The sequence below is a fragment of the Cervus canadensis genome, chromosome 15 (genome assembly GCF_019320065.1).
Source record: "Cervus canadensis isolate Bull #8, Minnesota chromosome 15, ASM1932006v1, whole genome shotgun sequence".
Taxonomy (NCBI): Eukaryota; Metazoa; Chordata; class Mammalia; order Artiodactyla; family Cervidae; genus Cervus; species Cervus canadensis.
In genome coordinates this window covers 55136284-55149435 of record NC_057400.1, presented here as the reverse complement: position 1 = coordinate 55149435, position 13152 = coordinate 55136284, and the positions used below count along the sequence as shown (strand labels likewise).

At 54.5% G+C, this 13152-nt stretch overlaps 1 protein-coding gene across 1 annotated transcript in view; it reads left to right on the top strand.

The window, feature by feature from the left end:
• Positions 1 to 8562: 8562 nt before the first annotated feature.
• EVX2 (even-skipped homeobox 2) overlaps positions 8563 to 13152 on the top strand; it is a 6458-nt gene continuing 1868 nt past the window's right edge. The window contains exons 1-3 of the mRNA XM_043488367.1: positions 8563 to 9175; positions 10074 to 10345; positions 11648 to 13152. The exon at positions 11648 to 13152 is cut by the window's right edge and continues 1868 nt beyond it. Of these exons, the coding sequence (XP_043344302.1) occupies positions 8749 to 9175; positions 10074 to 10345; positions 11648 to 12358 (1410 nt within the window). The 5' untranslated portion in view covers positions 8563 to 8748 and the 3' untranslated portion in view covers positions 12359 to 13152. The remainder of the gene's footprint in view (positions 9176 to 10073; positions 10346 to 11647) is intronic.

Genomic DNA, 13152 nt, shown 5'->3' with positions numbered 1-13152 from the left:
GGCCCGGCCCGGCCCGGCCCCGGCCCCGGCCCCGTGCAGGACACCATGGCGCTGCGCGCCTCCTCCCTCCTCTCCTTTCTCTCCTGTTCTCTCGCTCCCGCCCTCTTCCTCTCGCCCTCTCTCCCTCGGCGAGCCTCCCGCCTCCCGCCCGCCCGCCCTCCAACAGGTTAGCTCATCGCGGGACGTTTATAAAAACGAAGTTCAGGTTGGGAGGGGGCCTGGGCCGGTCGGGGGGCCGCCTCCCTCCCCGAGGGCTCCGGCTCGGGGCCGTGCCATTGGCTGCGCGGGGCCACGTGGGGGTGGGGGGCGCGGGAGAGCCTGGCTCCGGGCCCGGGCCCGGTGGACCCACCCACCCGGGCCCCTACCCCTCCCCAGCTCTTGTGCAGCCCACCGCCCCTTCCCGCCCGCCCCCGGACCCAGGCGTTTGCGGCGCAGCCACCCCCACGAGCTGATTGCGCGACCGCCCATCCTGGGCCCTGTCTGCGACCGAGGCGGGCGCCGAGGCCTGCGCCTTGTCTCGGCCACGGCTGGTTTTGCCACCTCTCCTCGGCTCCCTGAGCTGCACAACTAAATGAAGGCAAAGGACAGAGATGATCAGAATGATGTGAAAACAGACGGTTTTTGATCCTGTTGCTTAATGCCTGGGATTAGCTGACCTAGACCCCAAACGCGAAGGAGCTAATTTTCCCTACCTTGCGCGTTGTTACGGGGCGAAGGCTTTTAATGCAAGTTCTACCAAGCGATCCTCCGAATTAAGACCAATTGAAGCATAACCCCCGCCCCCGCCCCAATTTGCACACACTGTCCACCCGGAAAATGCCCACGAAGCCGCCCTGGGGGCGGGGGGGGGGCAGAGACTTACAAGTAAATCAAGCGGACGAAAGACCGGTCCTCGCAGCGGTGAACCCGAGAAAAGTCCGGAAGCCTGGTCCACGCTGTTCTCCTCTATAGTCAAGCCAGCCGGGAGTCGCCTCCCGAGCTGGGCTCCCGAGCCCTGGCGCAGCCTCCCCGGGTCCGCAGAAAGACCCTGTGGAGGGCGCCCGGAGAAAGCTACTCTGCCGCCCTCCTGGAAACTTCTGCGCCTCGCCCTGCAGCCGAACTGCCTCATGCATTTTGCAGCCACCACCCACCCCCGCCCGTTACTCACACCAATTAATTGAAAACTTCACTTTCCCAGGGACCTTTGTTTCGCTTTCTTTTCTTAGCTGCCAACTGCAGAGAATCGAGAGGGGCAGATAAAGAGAGTGTTTTTTCCAAGCTAACTTGGGGCTTATAATGGGAACAGCCCAAAGCAACAGAGTCTGACTTCGAGGGGGTAGAGTGGGCCCTGGACAGCCCCGCCAGGGTGCGGGGATCACAACTCTGAAGCCTGTTCAACACTTCTTTCCATTCCTCAGCCACAGAACCCCAACCCATCATCCACCATCTTAGCCATTGTCTGATGTGAGTCCTGTGGCAAATTTAAGGATCCACTTCAGAAGCAACGTTAGATCTGATGAGCCGAAAATATTGGGGTGTGTGGGAGAGCCCTCCGAGTGAGCCCATTTCGTTCTGTAGGATCAGCTCGCCAGGCCAGCCCATCTCCAAGAAAATCGCTCCCATGAGCCTCGATTGGTGAAGCCAGCTTGTCACCTAGCCCTGCTGTTTCTGGACCAAGACAGGATCTGGAGGGGGCAAGCAAAAGAGCCAGGGAGGCCGTCTTGGGCCTGGTCAGACATCGCAGGGTGGGCTGGTGGTGTTGGGAGTGTTGACACGCAAAACGCAGTAACCATAAAAGGCTCAAATAAAGGGGAAAGTTATGAGAGGGGCGCTGGAAAGGAAAAGCAGGAGACTTGACCTTTTTGAAGTCTTGGACATGTTCATGATCAATTCGAGACAGGAGGGGCCTAAGCCTCTGCAGAAAATTGTAGAAAATGTAACTTTGCTGGTGAGAACAATTTTGGCTACTTGAGAGAAGGCAGAAGTTAGCAAGAGAAGCTGGATTTGTTTGTTTGTTTGTTTAATACCAGCCAGAGCCAGGTGACAACGTTGCTGACTTTTTGGAAGAGTTTGGCTGGGGTTTCTTTACTCAACAGTTTCATTACCAAACCAATCATGGAGGCTGCCCTGAAATGCTTTTATTTTTCCTTTGTATACTTTTTAATTTTTTCCCTCAGAGAGGGAAAACATGGAGATACTTAAAAAATTTTTTTCTGTGACCTCAACAAATTAGTCAAAATATTTCTAAAACATAACTGGAACCAACGAACTTTCAGTCTCTTAAACTAAATATCACTGTGATTTTGAGTTCTGGAATTTCTGTTCCATTTTTATCTGATAAATACATATTAATGGTGGATTATATGCTTTAAAATGAGGAAAATGAGATTAAGATGAGAAGGAAGGACTTGTCAAGTTTTTCTGATTTCAGACAGCCCCTCATTTTTTGGCCTAATTGTCCATGCAGCAAAGTAAGTTGTTCAGGACTGGAAGCAAAGTCTGAATTAATGCTCTGTGAAAGACACTTCTCAATGGTGGCCATGCCTCTAGTTTCCTTGTGGAACTCTGGCAAGACATGGAGTTTCTCTAACCATCCTAGTGAGTGGATATTCAGAGACCAGGGAGGTTTTGAACAATAAGCCTAGCCTCTTGCTATTCTGCAGTTGTACTCTCTTCCAAACAACCTTCTAGGTCCTGGCCCTGGAGGAGGGGATTCCCCTTAGGAAGAAGGTTCTGACTTGACCCTGTGAAAGCCCCCTAAACCCAGCAGCCCAGGGCAACTTCTGCTATTAGATCATGAGACTGTGGTTGAGTACCAGGCAAAGTCAGGGCTGCTCTGTTTTTGAACTAAGATGACACAGTTTACAACTCAGGGTGGTAGGTAGTGGAGGAATTTTGAGGCTGAACTTGCAGAAACATTTCATTTAGCTTGTATATCCTGTATACCCTGTATCCAAGGTGATTTTAGGTTTAAACGTAATGGGAAATTTTTTCTTTAGCTGGCTAGGAGCACAGACTGAATGCTATGTATGTGTGTGTGAGGGGGTGTACTATGTTGGGGCTTTAACAACAGAAATAGTCTTTGTTACATGAAAATCTTTGCAGCCAAAAATGTCTTCAAAAACTGATGTGCAGTTATTCAATGAAACCAATTTTGCCATCTTTCCTGGTTTTGGTGAGAAACTCAAGATGGCCCTTCATTGCCCAAAGCCCTGCTCTCTCCTGCTTGCTCCTTAGCCTGCCCAAACACTCTTTTTTGGGAATTGATGCTGTTCTGGAAGTCACATCCTCTCTTTTCCTTCTTGTGGCTGATATTTCAGATCATGTCCCTGTCCTGGATTGGGGAATGGGTAGCTACAGGCTGCGATTTAGATTTATTGAAGAATGTAAGTTCCTCCCCTTGCCAAGAAAGCATCGAGCTCAATTAATCACTTAATCGGTGGCCATTACAACAATAGCCTGGTCCCAACAGAATGGAGTCCCAGGAACCACTTTGAAAATGTTTTCCTGGATGGCCACACCAGAAAGTACAGGACACCACCCTAATTAACTTGTAAGAAGCCAAAACTTCAGTGTAGAAATAGTCTTAATTCCAAAGTAAAGTCTTAAATCCAGTGGAACAGGCTGGACAGTTCTTGGTTAAGACCAAGTCTGTGCTCTGCCAACTTTGGAGCTAATTTTCCCTCTGCAGGCAATACCCAGTTTCACTCAGGCTGGAAATATCGAAAGGATTAACAACAACAAACTCGGGGTAAAGAAAGGGGTCTTTAGCAAAAATGAGACAGCAGAATCCTGAGTTTAGGCACTTTCTGTGTCTGAGATGTATTCCACTTGAATTTAACAACACAGGCTTTATTAAATGTAAATTGTTTGCAACAACAACAAAAAACCGCTTCCAACCTAAGTGTTATTTGGTGAAACCAGGTTTACCTCCCTCAGGGCGGTGGGCTCCTCCAGTCCTGGCGGGAATTAAGCACAGGGAGAGTCTTCCCTCTCACAGAAGCACTAATCTCCCTACGAAGGGGACGCCGCAACGTGGGTGCAGAGCTGGAGAAACCGGATAACTTGTTGCTTCCCCCCCCCCACCCGCCCCCCGCAAAACAAAAGATGGGACTGCAAAGCATCTTCCACTGTTATGTCCGACAACTCAAGGTGTGAGGTTGTCCTTGGACTATTTCTCCAGCAGTATCATTAACTGAAGTCCAGTAAGTGCTCACTCTGTCGGCCCTTTGAGATGAAAGAAAATAAGTAAGTCTCTCTGTCTCTCCTTCCTCCCCCGCATTCCTCAGAGCCCCGCTGTCCCTGTGGGAAATCCACTTGTGGTCATCGACAGAGCGAAGGGATGAAGTGTAGGGAAATGCCTAACCACGAAGGGGCGGGGGTTGGGAGGGGGGCGGGGAGGAGGAGAAGGGAAGGAGGCGGAGGAGTAAGTGATGCGGTTTAGCTTCCCGGCTGGACCGCGTGCAGTTCCCCAGGCCCGGCGCTAGATGTCCCTGCAAGTTTTCCTGTCGTGTCGGAGGGCGCGCGGGCTTCAGGCAGGCAGCGAGTCGGGTTAGTCCTGGAGTCCAGGGAGAAAGTAGCATCCCAGCCCCCACCCAAGGCGGTCCAGTGGGCGCAGGATTGTAGGGGAAAAGAGGAGAAGAAATAGAAGCAGCCAGAGAGGCCCGGGAGGGATAGCGCGAGACCGGCCTGCAGAGGGACGGCAGCAAAAGTTTGTCAGTTACAGAGTCCGCGCTGGAGTTGCCAGACCCACATCTCTGCTAATAAACCGAAACCCCCGAGCCGTGGGAGCGGCACTCAGTCTAAAGAAAACGTACCCGGGAGTTCGAAGCCCAGAATCCAGCCGTCCTGCTCTCCCACCCCACCCAGAGGCCCCTGTCCTGGAGAGGGCTTGCGTCCCGTTGTGGACCTGCCAGTTTTGAGCCCGGTTGGCCGGGAGTCTTCTTCCCAAGTCAGGAGACAGGCCCCGGCGAGGTTGCGGGGGCTCCACGGCAGCTCGGGCTCTACGGGCGCTCCACCCTTCGGACAGCCTGCACACATTTTTATTACCTTAATACGAAAGCCAAAAGTGTTTACCACTTCACCTCGCAGGACCCGCCGCTGCTCAAGAAACAAATATTTAGTCTGGAGGCCTAACATCAGCAACAACAAACTTAGGCCTCTTTCATGTAATTCCTCCTTTGGAGCAAAAAGTGCTTTTCAGTCCTTTTGGAGAAAGCCCTTCCCGAACCCTCACCCCCAACGCATCTTAAAAATTCCTGCCAAACCGTGCCGGCATGGGTTGACTTTTTTTTTTTTTCTGAGTCTTGTGCCATGGTAGTGAGTAGGAAGTCCTGGTGGCCTGGAGGCTGTGTCTGAAAACCAGGGACTTTTGACAGGCCATACCCAGTCGCAGCCTGGACATTCCAGAGGTGCAAGGTTTGGGCATTTCAATAATAACCCCCAACAGAATTGTGTCAGCCTTCTCACTGCCTCTGTATAGACTAAATGTTTTTGAGGTAGACCTATATTTAAAGAAGACATATGCAAAATAAAAGAACCAACCAAAAATGCTGCCCAAAACTTTATAATACAGTATAGTTTGGATGTGATCAGTGATAACTTAAATCACAAGCAAGTTGTCTAACCTCCATGTAGAAAGTTTCTCATCTCTGAAAAAGGGATAGTAATAGAATCGATTTCTATAGTTGTGAGTTTTAGAGGAGCTAATATATGTAAAAAGCACTTGTAATTTCAGAGTAAAAGCTCAATACAGGTCGGCCAGTATTATTACTACTAGTAGATGTGAAATCTAAATAAATTAAGGGACATTAAATATTGGAATGTTCAGTGTCTCCCATGAAACACTGTCTGCTAAACGGAGTTCATGAAAAATTATAGGTGTCTTTTAGTGTGAAGAGTTTTCCTGACATGGTCTCGAATGTACTTTTCATAATAAACGTGCTAGAATAGCAATATTAGTGTTATTTAAAAGGTGCAAAATAGTTTTCAAAACCACTAATAAATGAAGGTGTTCTCCCTTTCCATCAGACTGAGGTACGGTTTGCCACAGGCTTTGGCATTAGAGCCGAAGGGTCCCAGAGGAAGGGAAGAAGTTGGAGACCCACCCAAGGGGTTAAGGAGGAATGGGCTGCGCTCAGCACCCAGCCACCCAGCGGCGGCTCCTGCGATTGAAAGTAGCTAACAGCCGCTGAAACCGCTAGGAAAACAGACGGGGGCGCCAAACGACAGCAATAAAGGCATTCGCGACTTCCGCTTAAGTCGCGCCTCCGCGGATCCCACCCCCTGCCAGGGCCTTGACCCGCCCACGGACCAGAGCCTGGACCGATGTCCCATTCAGTCCCCAAAGCTAAGTGGGACTATGGGGTACACTTCCCAAGTTCCTGGGACAGCCCCCCTCCACTAGGCGCGGCCTGCCAGAGACTGTGAAACTGGGCACTCGGACTGTGGAGCGGGGAAGGAAACGGGGGTGGGGGGCGCATCCGCTCGGCCGAGCTCCGAGCACGTTAATGGCCTGAAAGCTAGCGCGAGCGGGGCTCTTAGTGCTCGGAGTCAGGTGGCCTCTGGGGCAGGGGCCGAGGTGGAAGCGGGTGATGTCCTCCGCCGAGCTGCCGACGCCCACTTTGCGTCCCACCTCTCACCTCCCCAGCCACCAGGTGCTCCAGCTTTCCATTTCTCACCTTTGGGGGTAGAATTGCGTTTATAACCGTAAAGAGGTGGGATTGATTTTCGAAGCAAAGCTCGCGTTGTGGAAATAAGTTGGTGCCAAGGGGAACAGGAGAGAAACTTTTGGCATTGACTGTGTGTATAAATGTATATAAATATATTTCACACCTTGTCTCCTCTTACATTCCTGACGCCCCCAGTGGGTCCAAGGTTAAAAGGAAAGCGCCAACAGAGAGATGGGCAAATAGATCTCGGGTTTGCCCCTAACACACCCCCTAGGTTCTGGGTGTGGCGGCAGGGAGGAAAGGGGGGGGGTCTGGGTTGGGGTCTGGGTTGGCGGTGAGGCGGGGATGCAGGACCCGAGACTAGCGCCCAGATTGCCAGGGTCTCTCCGCCTCTTTGGAAGCTCGCAGGCCGACCTCCCGGTCTAGTCTCTGTCCGCCCTTGTTCCTGCCTGCGGTCGTGGACCTCTCCCCCTGCGCAGCTGGTAGATGGACTCGCACACTAGTTGGGGGTCCGAGCACCGTGGCGCGCAAGCGAGGGAGGAGACGCGCAACGGCCTTGAGTGAAGATTGATCTTCGTTAAAATGGTTGCCTCCAGCGTCATTATGACCATCAAAGTTATCACCAAGAGGCTCAGCCGCCAAGCTCAGGTCGGGAGGAGCAGCGGCAAGGCTAGTCCGCGATTTTTCGCGCGCAGACCCAGCGCAGAGATTATCCGAGGCCACAGGTAAGGGGCTGGGGCGGGAGAAGGGAGGAAGGCGAGAAGGAAGAAGGGCACAGTGGGAAAGAGAGGGCAGGAGGCTGGTAGGGAAGGGAACCAAGTCTGTTTTTTCTCATCTTTGACCTCGAAATCCAGCGACTCTGCCACAAATAATTCGATGTGAGAAGGGGTTGGGGGAAAGCTGGCAACGTAAAAGTGGAATTGGGGCCGCCCATATGGCGCTGTAAATTGCGACTGTGTTTAAAGTTAGCTGTAGAATTCTGCTATGAAATCGTCCAGCCGAGTTCATTTCCCCCAGGGAAAATGCGTAGGCGAGAAGCCTATCCATCAGCAGGATTATAAAAGTGAAAAACCCGGGACTTCAAGTTCAGAACTCACTCTGCAAACGGTGTTAAAAAATCAGAGAGGACCTAATGATTTCCGTTTGGAGGCGCGGGCCCAACGCACCTCCCCAGCCACGTAGCACTGAAGTGCTTTCAAAACTCTAGGAGATTCTCTCTCTCTCTCTCTCTCCCTCCTGGGGTGGGAGGAGAGCAGCCAGGCTGAGGTGAAGAAGTGGGGAGGGAGAGAACTCGGCGTCCTATTTGTTAAATAAAACACATATTTGGTTCTGAAATTCTAAAGATAAGTAATCCAGACAGGAGCGCAAGGTCTTCTCCTTACGCAACTCTTCCAACATCCTCCCCCTTGTCCCCCCCTCCCGCTTGTAAATGTAAAAAAAAAAAAATCAACCCACTTCCCGACGAGATCTACTCTGGAAAATCAAAGCATTATCTATTATTTAACACGTATCTATGTCCGAGGAAAAATGAGGAAGGCGCTGCATGATTAGGACCTAAGGGGCAACCCAGCAAACTGAGAGCGTAATGATGCCCCTAAATGAAGGGGGAAATGTGCCGCGGCGCGCTCTATTAATCAGACTGTCAATTTCACCCCCGAGGCCAAACCCCCGGGCGAGCAGAACCGGCTCTGAGCGGGCAAAGGACCGGAGACTTCCTCCTCACTTCTTGTCTCTTCTCGCCTCCTACCTGGATCTATTTGTCTGCTCTGAAGCCGCCTTCATTACCCACTGACAGGAACGTGTATTTATTTGCTTATAAACCTGTTACAATAAATGATCATTCGAACAGCGTCATTCGTACCTTAATGACGAGCGAGCGCTACTTTTTGATGAATGACATCTCGGGCTCGGAAGGATGTATGGGTCATTTTGACCAGTCATTCCCTCGCTCTGGCATCCCACAATTTTTCCGCCTCCCTCCAAAAGAGATAATAATATTTAGAGGCGCTCGCTGGGGCTGAATGAGAATTAGCCCTCGGCGCAGCCCATCATTAGGACGGGACAGCCGGGCCACTGTGACATTTTTTAGAAGGCTGAGATGATGGAAAGAATAAGAAAAGAGATGATTCTCATGGAGAGAGGGCTGCACAGCCCTACGACCGGCAAGAGATTCTCCAATTTGTCCGACTCGGCTGGCAATGCTGTGCTCGAGGCCCTGGAAAATTCGCAGCACCCGGCTCGCCTCAGCCCGCGCCTGCCGTCCGCCCCCCTGCACAGCGCTTTGGGAGACCTCCCTGCCAAGGGCAAATTCGAAATAGACACTTTGTTCAACCTGCAGCACCCGAGCAGCGAAAGCACCGTCTCCTCCGAAATCGCGTCCGCCGCGGAGGGCCGAAAAAAGCCGGGTCATTATTCAGAGGCGGCCGCCGAGGCAGACATGAGCAGCGACGTGGAGGTGGGCTGCTCGGCGCTGCGCTCCCCCGGCGGCCTCGGAGCGGTTCCGCTCAAGGAAAACAATGGCAAAGGTAATCGCGCTGCACGCGCCGCGCTCTCCAGTCCCATTCTTTCTGTTCCTTCGCTGCCCTGCCGGCCCTTCGTGGTGCCTTTGCCCCTCTCCGACCCTCTGCAGCGAGCTGCACCCAGCTGGTTCGGGCGGGGGCGGGACGCAGGCGTGGGACCGTGCCCTCCGGCTCTGCTCCTTGAGCCTCCCAGAGAGACGCAGGCCTACGGCCTGCCCTCGCTCCTAAGTCGGAGAAAACGTTTCCCGCTTGCGGGTCTAAACGCCCGTGCGACCCGATCGACCCCGAGCCATCCACTGAGTCTGTCCGGGGGAAGGGTGCCCTGGGCAGCTACTCTGAACTCCGCGGCCTCTGAATCCCGAGGCCGAGCGGAGGAAGTATTCTAAATAAGTCAAGGGAGCCTTGCTGGGCGCCTGTGGGAGACCCTGTTGGGTCAGCGGGAGAAAGTTGAAAAGTAGAGTTCACCCCTCAATGGTTCCGGTTTGAGCTGTTGCTGTCTTTCGAATCTTGAAATATTTTAAAACAAAATTCCAAAGCCAGTCAAAGGAAGGTTAGAGGCCGACAGAAAGCTGCCCTGCGGTCTCCAGATCAAGGAAAATCCAGAGCTTCCCAAACTGAGTTTAGATGTAGGCTTTTTCCCTTGGCCAGTTTTCCTCCTGAGTTGAAAATTTCCAATTATTAAAACAAAACTACCGTCCTTAATTGAGTTCCTATTATTTGGTTATGAAGGGCTCCCCAAACTTTATTGATTCCATTAACGGCAGCAATTTGTAAACATGACAGACCCCATCAATTTAGGCAGCGCCTCGCCCTCCTCTCGCGGCTTCCCCCATCCGCGTGCAGCCTCAGCGCGGAGATCTCGGTCCTACAGTGACTCATGCGCTGCCGGCCGTTTGTTTGCCAGGGTTCGCAGAGAGCGGCTCAGCCGCGAGCACCACGACGTCTGCGACAGGCTCCGGCCTCGGCAGCCTGCATGGAGGCGGCGGCGGCAGCGGCGGGGGCGCGGCGCTGGGCGGCTCCGGCTCTGGCGCGGATCAGGTGCGGCGCTACCGCACGGCGTTCACCCGCGAACAGATCGCGCGCCTGGAGAAGGAGTTCTACCGGGAGAACTATGTGTCGCGGCCACGCCGGTGCGAGCTGGCCGCTGCACTCAACCTTCCCGAAACCACTATCAAGGTATTGATTCCAGCACGCGCCTGTTCTAGCCTCCCCCGGGTGTCTAGGTTGATTTTTATTTCTCCTTTTTGGGCGACTAGGTTTAGCTGAGGGCCTGAAAACCCGCGGGGAGAGTCACCAAAGGAATTGGCATATTTATTTCTCAGTAGCCGTATCCAAAGGATTAGCCGGTCTGGCTGACCTGGGAAGGGCCCTGAATGGCGCAGCCCATGCCGCAAACGCTCGCTTCCGCCCAGCGCGTGCCTAGGTGCCCCTAACCCTTCTCCACGGCTCCACTTTCCCCTCGGCGGCAAAGCCAGCTGGTCTTTGTTCCTCTGGCACGAACCAGAGGTGAAACTTTTCAATTGCTCTTGATCTTGGAGGTTTATTTTTCACATAAATCGTTACAAGGAGAAAGGATAGTGTATTTAAAAAATCGATTGGGTTGAGAAATAGTTTTCTAAACATTTTTCTCCTGGGCAACGGGAAAGAAAGCAACCTCCTGGGGAAAGCAACGAAATTGTCTTTATTAATATATCTTTAGGTGATTAATTTTATTTTACGTCCAAGAAAGATAGCCGGGAGGTTTGGCGACTTGGTGAACTCTTCAAGGAGGATCTGGCATTCTAAAAAAAAAAGAAAAGAGGAAATTCCATGTGATAGGGGAGGAGTGTGAAAGTCTCTCTTCGGTTTGGTCGGGCTTTCTTTAATTTAGAGTTGTGACGAATGATGTCTTCATTAGATACTGTGTTGGGAGGGGTAGAAAAGTCCCCTTCCCAGTTTAAGAGGATGTTGTTCCCGCCACTCATTTGAAGCAAATGATTCCAACAAAACCATCCCTTCAATATCAGAACCGGACCCATGCCCCTCGGGACAATTCCTCACAGCTCGGAGGACTCAAGACCTCACGCGGCGACTTTTTACAAAAGCTGCGGCGGCAGCTTCTCTTCAAAGGAGCCCTAGAATCCTCGTGCAAATCCTGGGATTGAGAGACGGGTGCTCAGCGAGGCCGGGCAACCGGTGGGTGGGGAGAAAGAGAGGAAAGGTTGGGTTGGGACGAGGAAGCGCAGTCTAAAGCAAGGGAATAGAAGCCCCAGGGGCCGCAGCAATCGGACACAGGGAAGATTATTTTCGCTGAGGAGAGTGTACCTACGGCGCTTCACACTGCCGCTCACACTGCCTCAGCTGGAAGAGAGGACTGGGCCTGGTCGGAGGGGCGTAGGCCAGGCCATTCGGAGGTCTGGGAGGGGCGGGAAGGCCCGGGGCGGGGGTTGGGGCCTCCGGGCGCTCCTAACTCGGGCCGCGGCGCGGCTCTCCCCGCAGGTATGGTTCCAGAACCGGCGCATGAAGGACAAGCGGCAGCGTCTGGCAATGTCGTGGCCGCACCCGGCCGACCCCAGCTTCTACACCTACATGATGACGCACGCGGCCGCCACCGGAAGCCTTCCCTACCCCTTCCACTCGCACGTGCCGCTGCACTACTACCCGCACGTGGGTGTCACGGCCGCGGCCGCGGCGGCTGCGGCCTCCGGAGCGGCCGCCGCGGCCTCATCGCCCTTCGCCACTTCCATCCGCCCGCTGGACACCTTCCGCGCCCTCTCGCACCCCTACTCGCGGCCCGAGCTGCTGTGCAGTTTCCGCCACCCGGGCCTCTACCAGACGCCCGCGGCTGCCGCCGGGCTCAACAGCGCGGCTTCGGCCGCGGCGGCGGCTGCAGCGGCGGCGGCCGCGGCCTCTTCGGCCGCGGCGGCCGGGGCGCCCCCCAGCGGCGGTTCCGCACCCTGCTCGTGCCTCAGTTGCCACAGCAGTCAATCGGCCGCCGCCGCCGCCGCCGCCGCTCTGGGCTCCCGGGGTGGCGGCGGGGGCGGCGGGGGTGGCGGCGGCAGCGCAGGGGCCGCCGGGGGCTCGGACTTCGGCTGCAGCGCCGCGGCGCCGCGCTCTGAGAGCGGCTTTCTGCCCTACTCAGCTGCCGTGCTAAGCAAGACCGCCGTGAGCCCTCCGGACCAGAGGGACGAGGCGCCGCTCACCAGATAACTACGTCGCCGCCGCCAGGGGGCTGCGCCCGACGTTCCGAGTGTGCCCCGGGAGTCCCCTGAGCGCCCCCCATGACCCCTTTGCGCCCACGTGCCCTCTGCGCTCCGCCTGCTGCTGAGGCTCTCGCCAGGGGGCGCCCCGGCGCGGGAGGCCGCAGGGAACTTGCCCCGAGTTGGGGGGAAAGAGCCAGCTCGAAAGCCCGGCGTGCGTCCCCTCAAATTATTTCTATTTTTGTATTTGCTACCCTGCCGCCTCCCCTCCTTTTAAGTATGTTTCCCGTCGCCCAGACCCCGCTTCCTGCCTCTGTCCCGAGCTCTTGGTCTCCCCAAGACAATCTCCTCGTCCCCGAAACCAGTCCGCTGTGGTCTCGGGCCCAGGCTGAAGCCGTCAGGCCTAGTTTCTCGTCTGAGCCACGTGGCCAAAGGCAATGGAAAACCACAACAAAGAGAGTAGGGAATGGTGTGTGCTGGTGCTGTGTGCGGGAGGGAAGTCCACCGCGTGGTTCCCGCTGCTGCTGTGTTTCTTCCATCCTTTCTTTTATTTTCTTTAAACGAGGGTGAGAGGAGGTAGCAGTTTTTCTCTTAGCCTGAGCTTGTTAGGGGCCCTATCCGAGGAGAGCGGAAGAATGGAGGTCAGAGAAGAAGGCCTAGAGGGCGGCGGATGGAGAGTGCGGGCGGCCGCGGGTGTAGAGAGTGTTTGCTGCGTGCAGGGGACAAGGATGGTGGGGCTGTGGCCGCGGTCCCGGGAAGGACAAAGCCACGAAGCCGAGATGGGAAGAGACGCAGTCTCGCCTC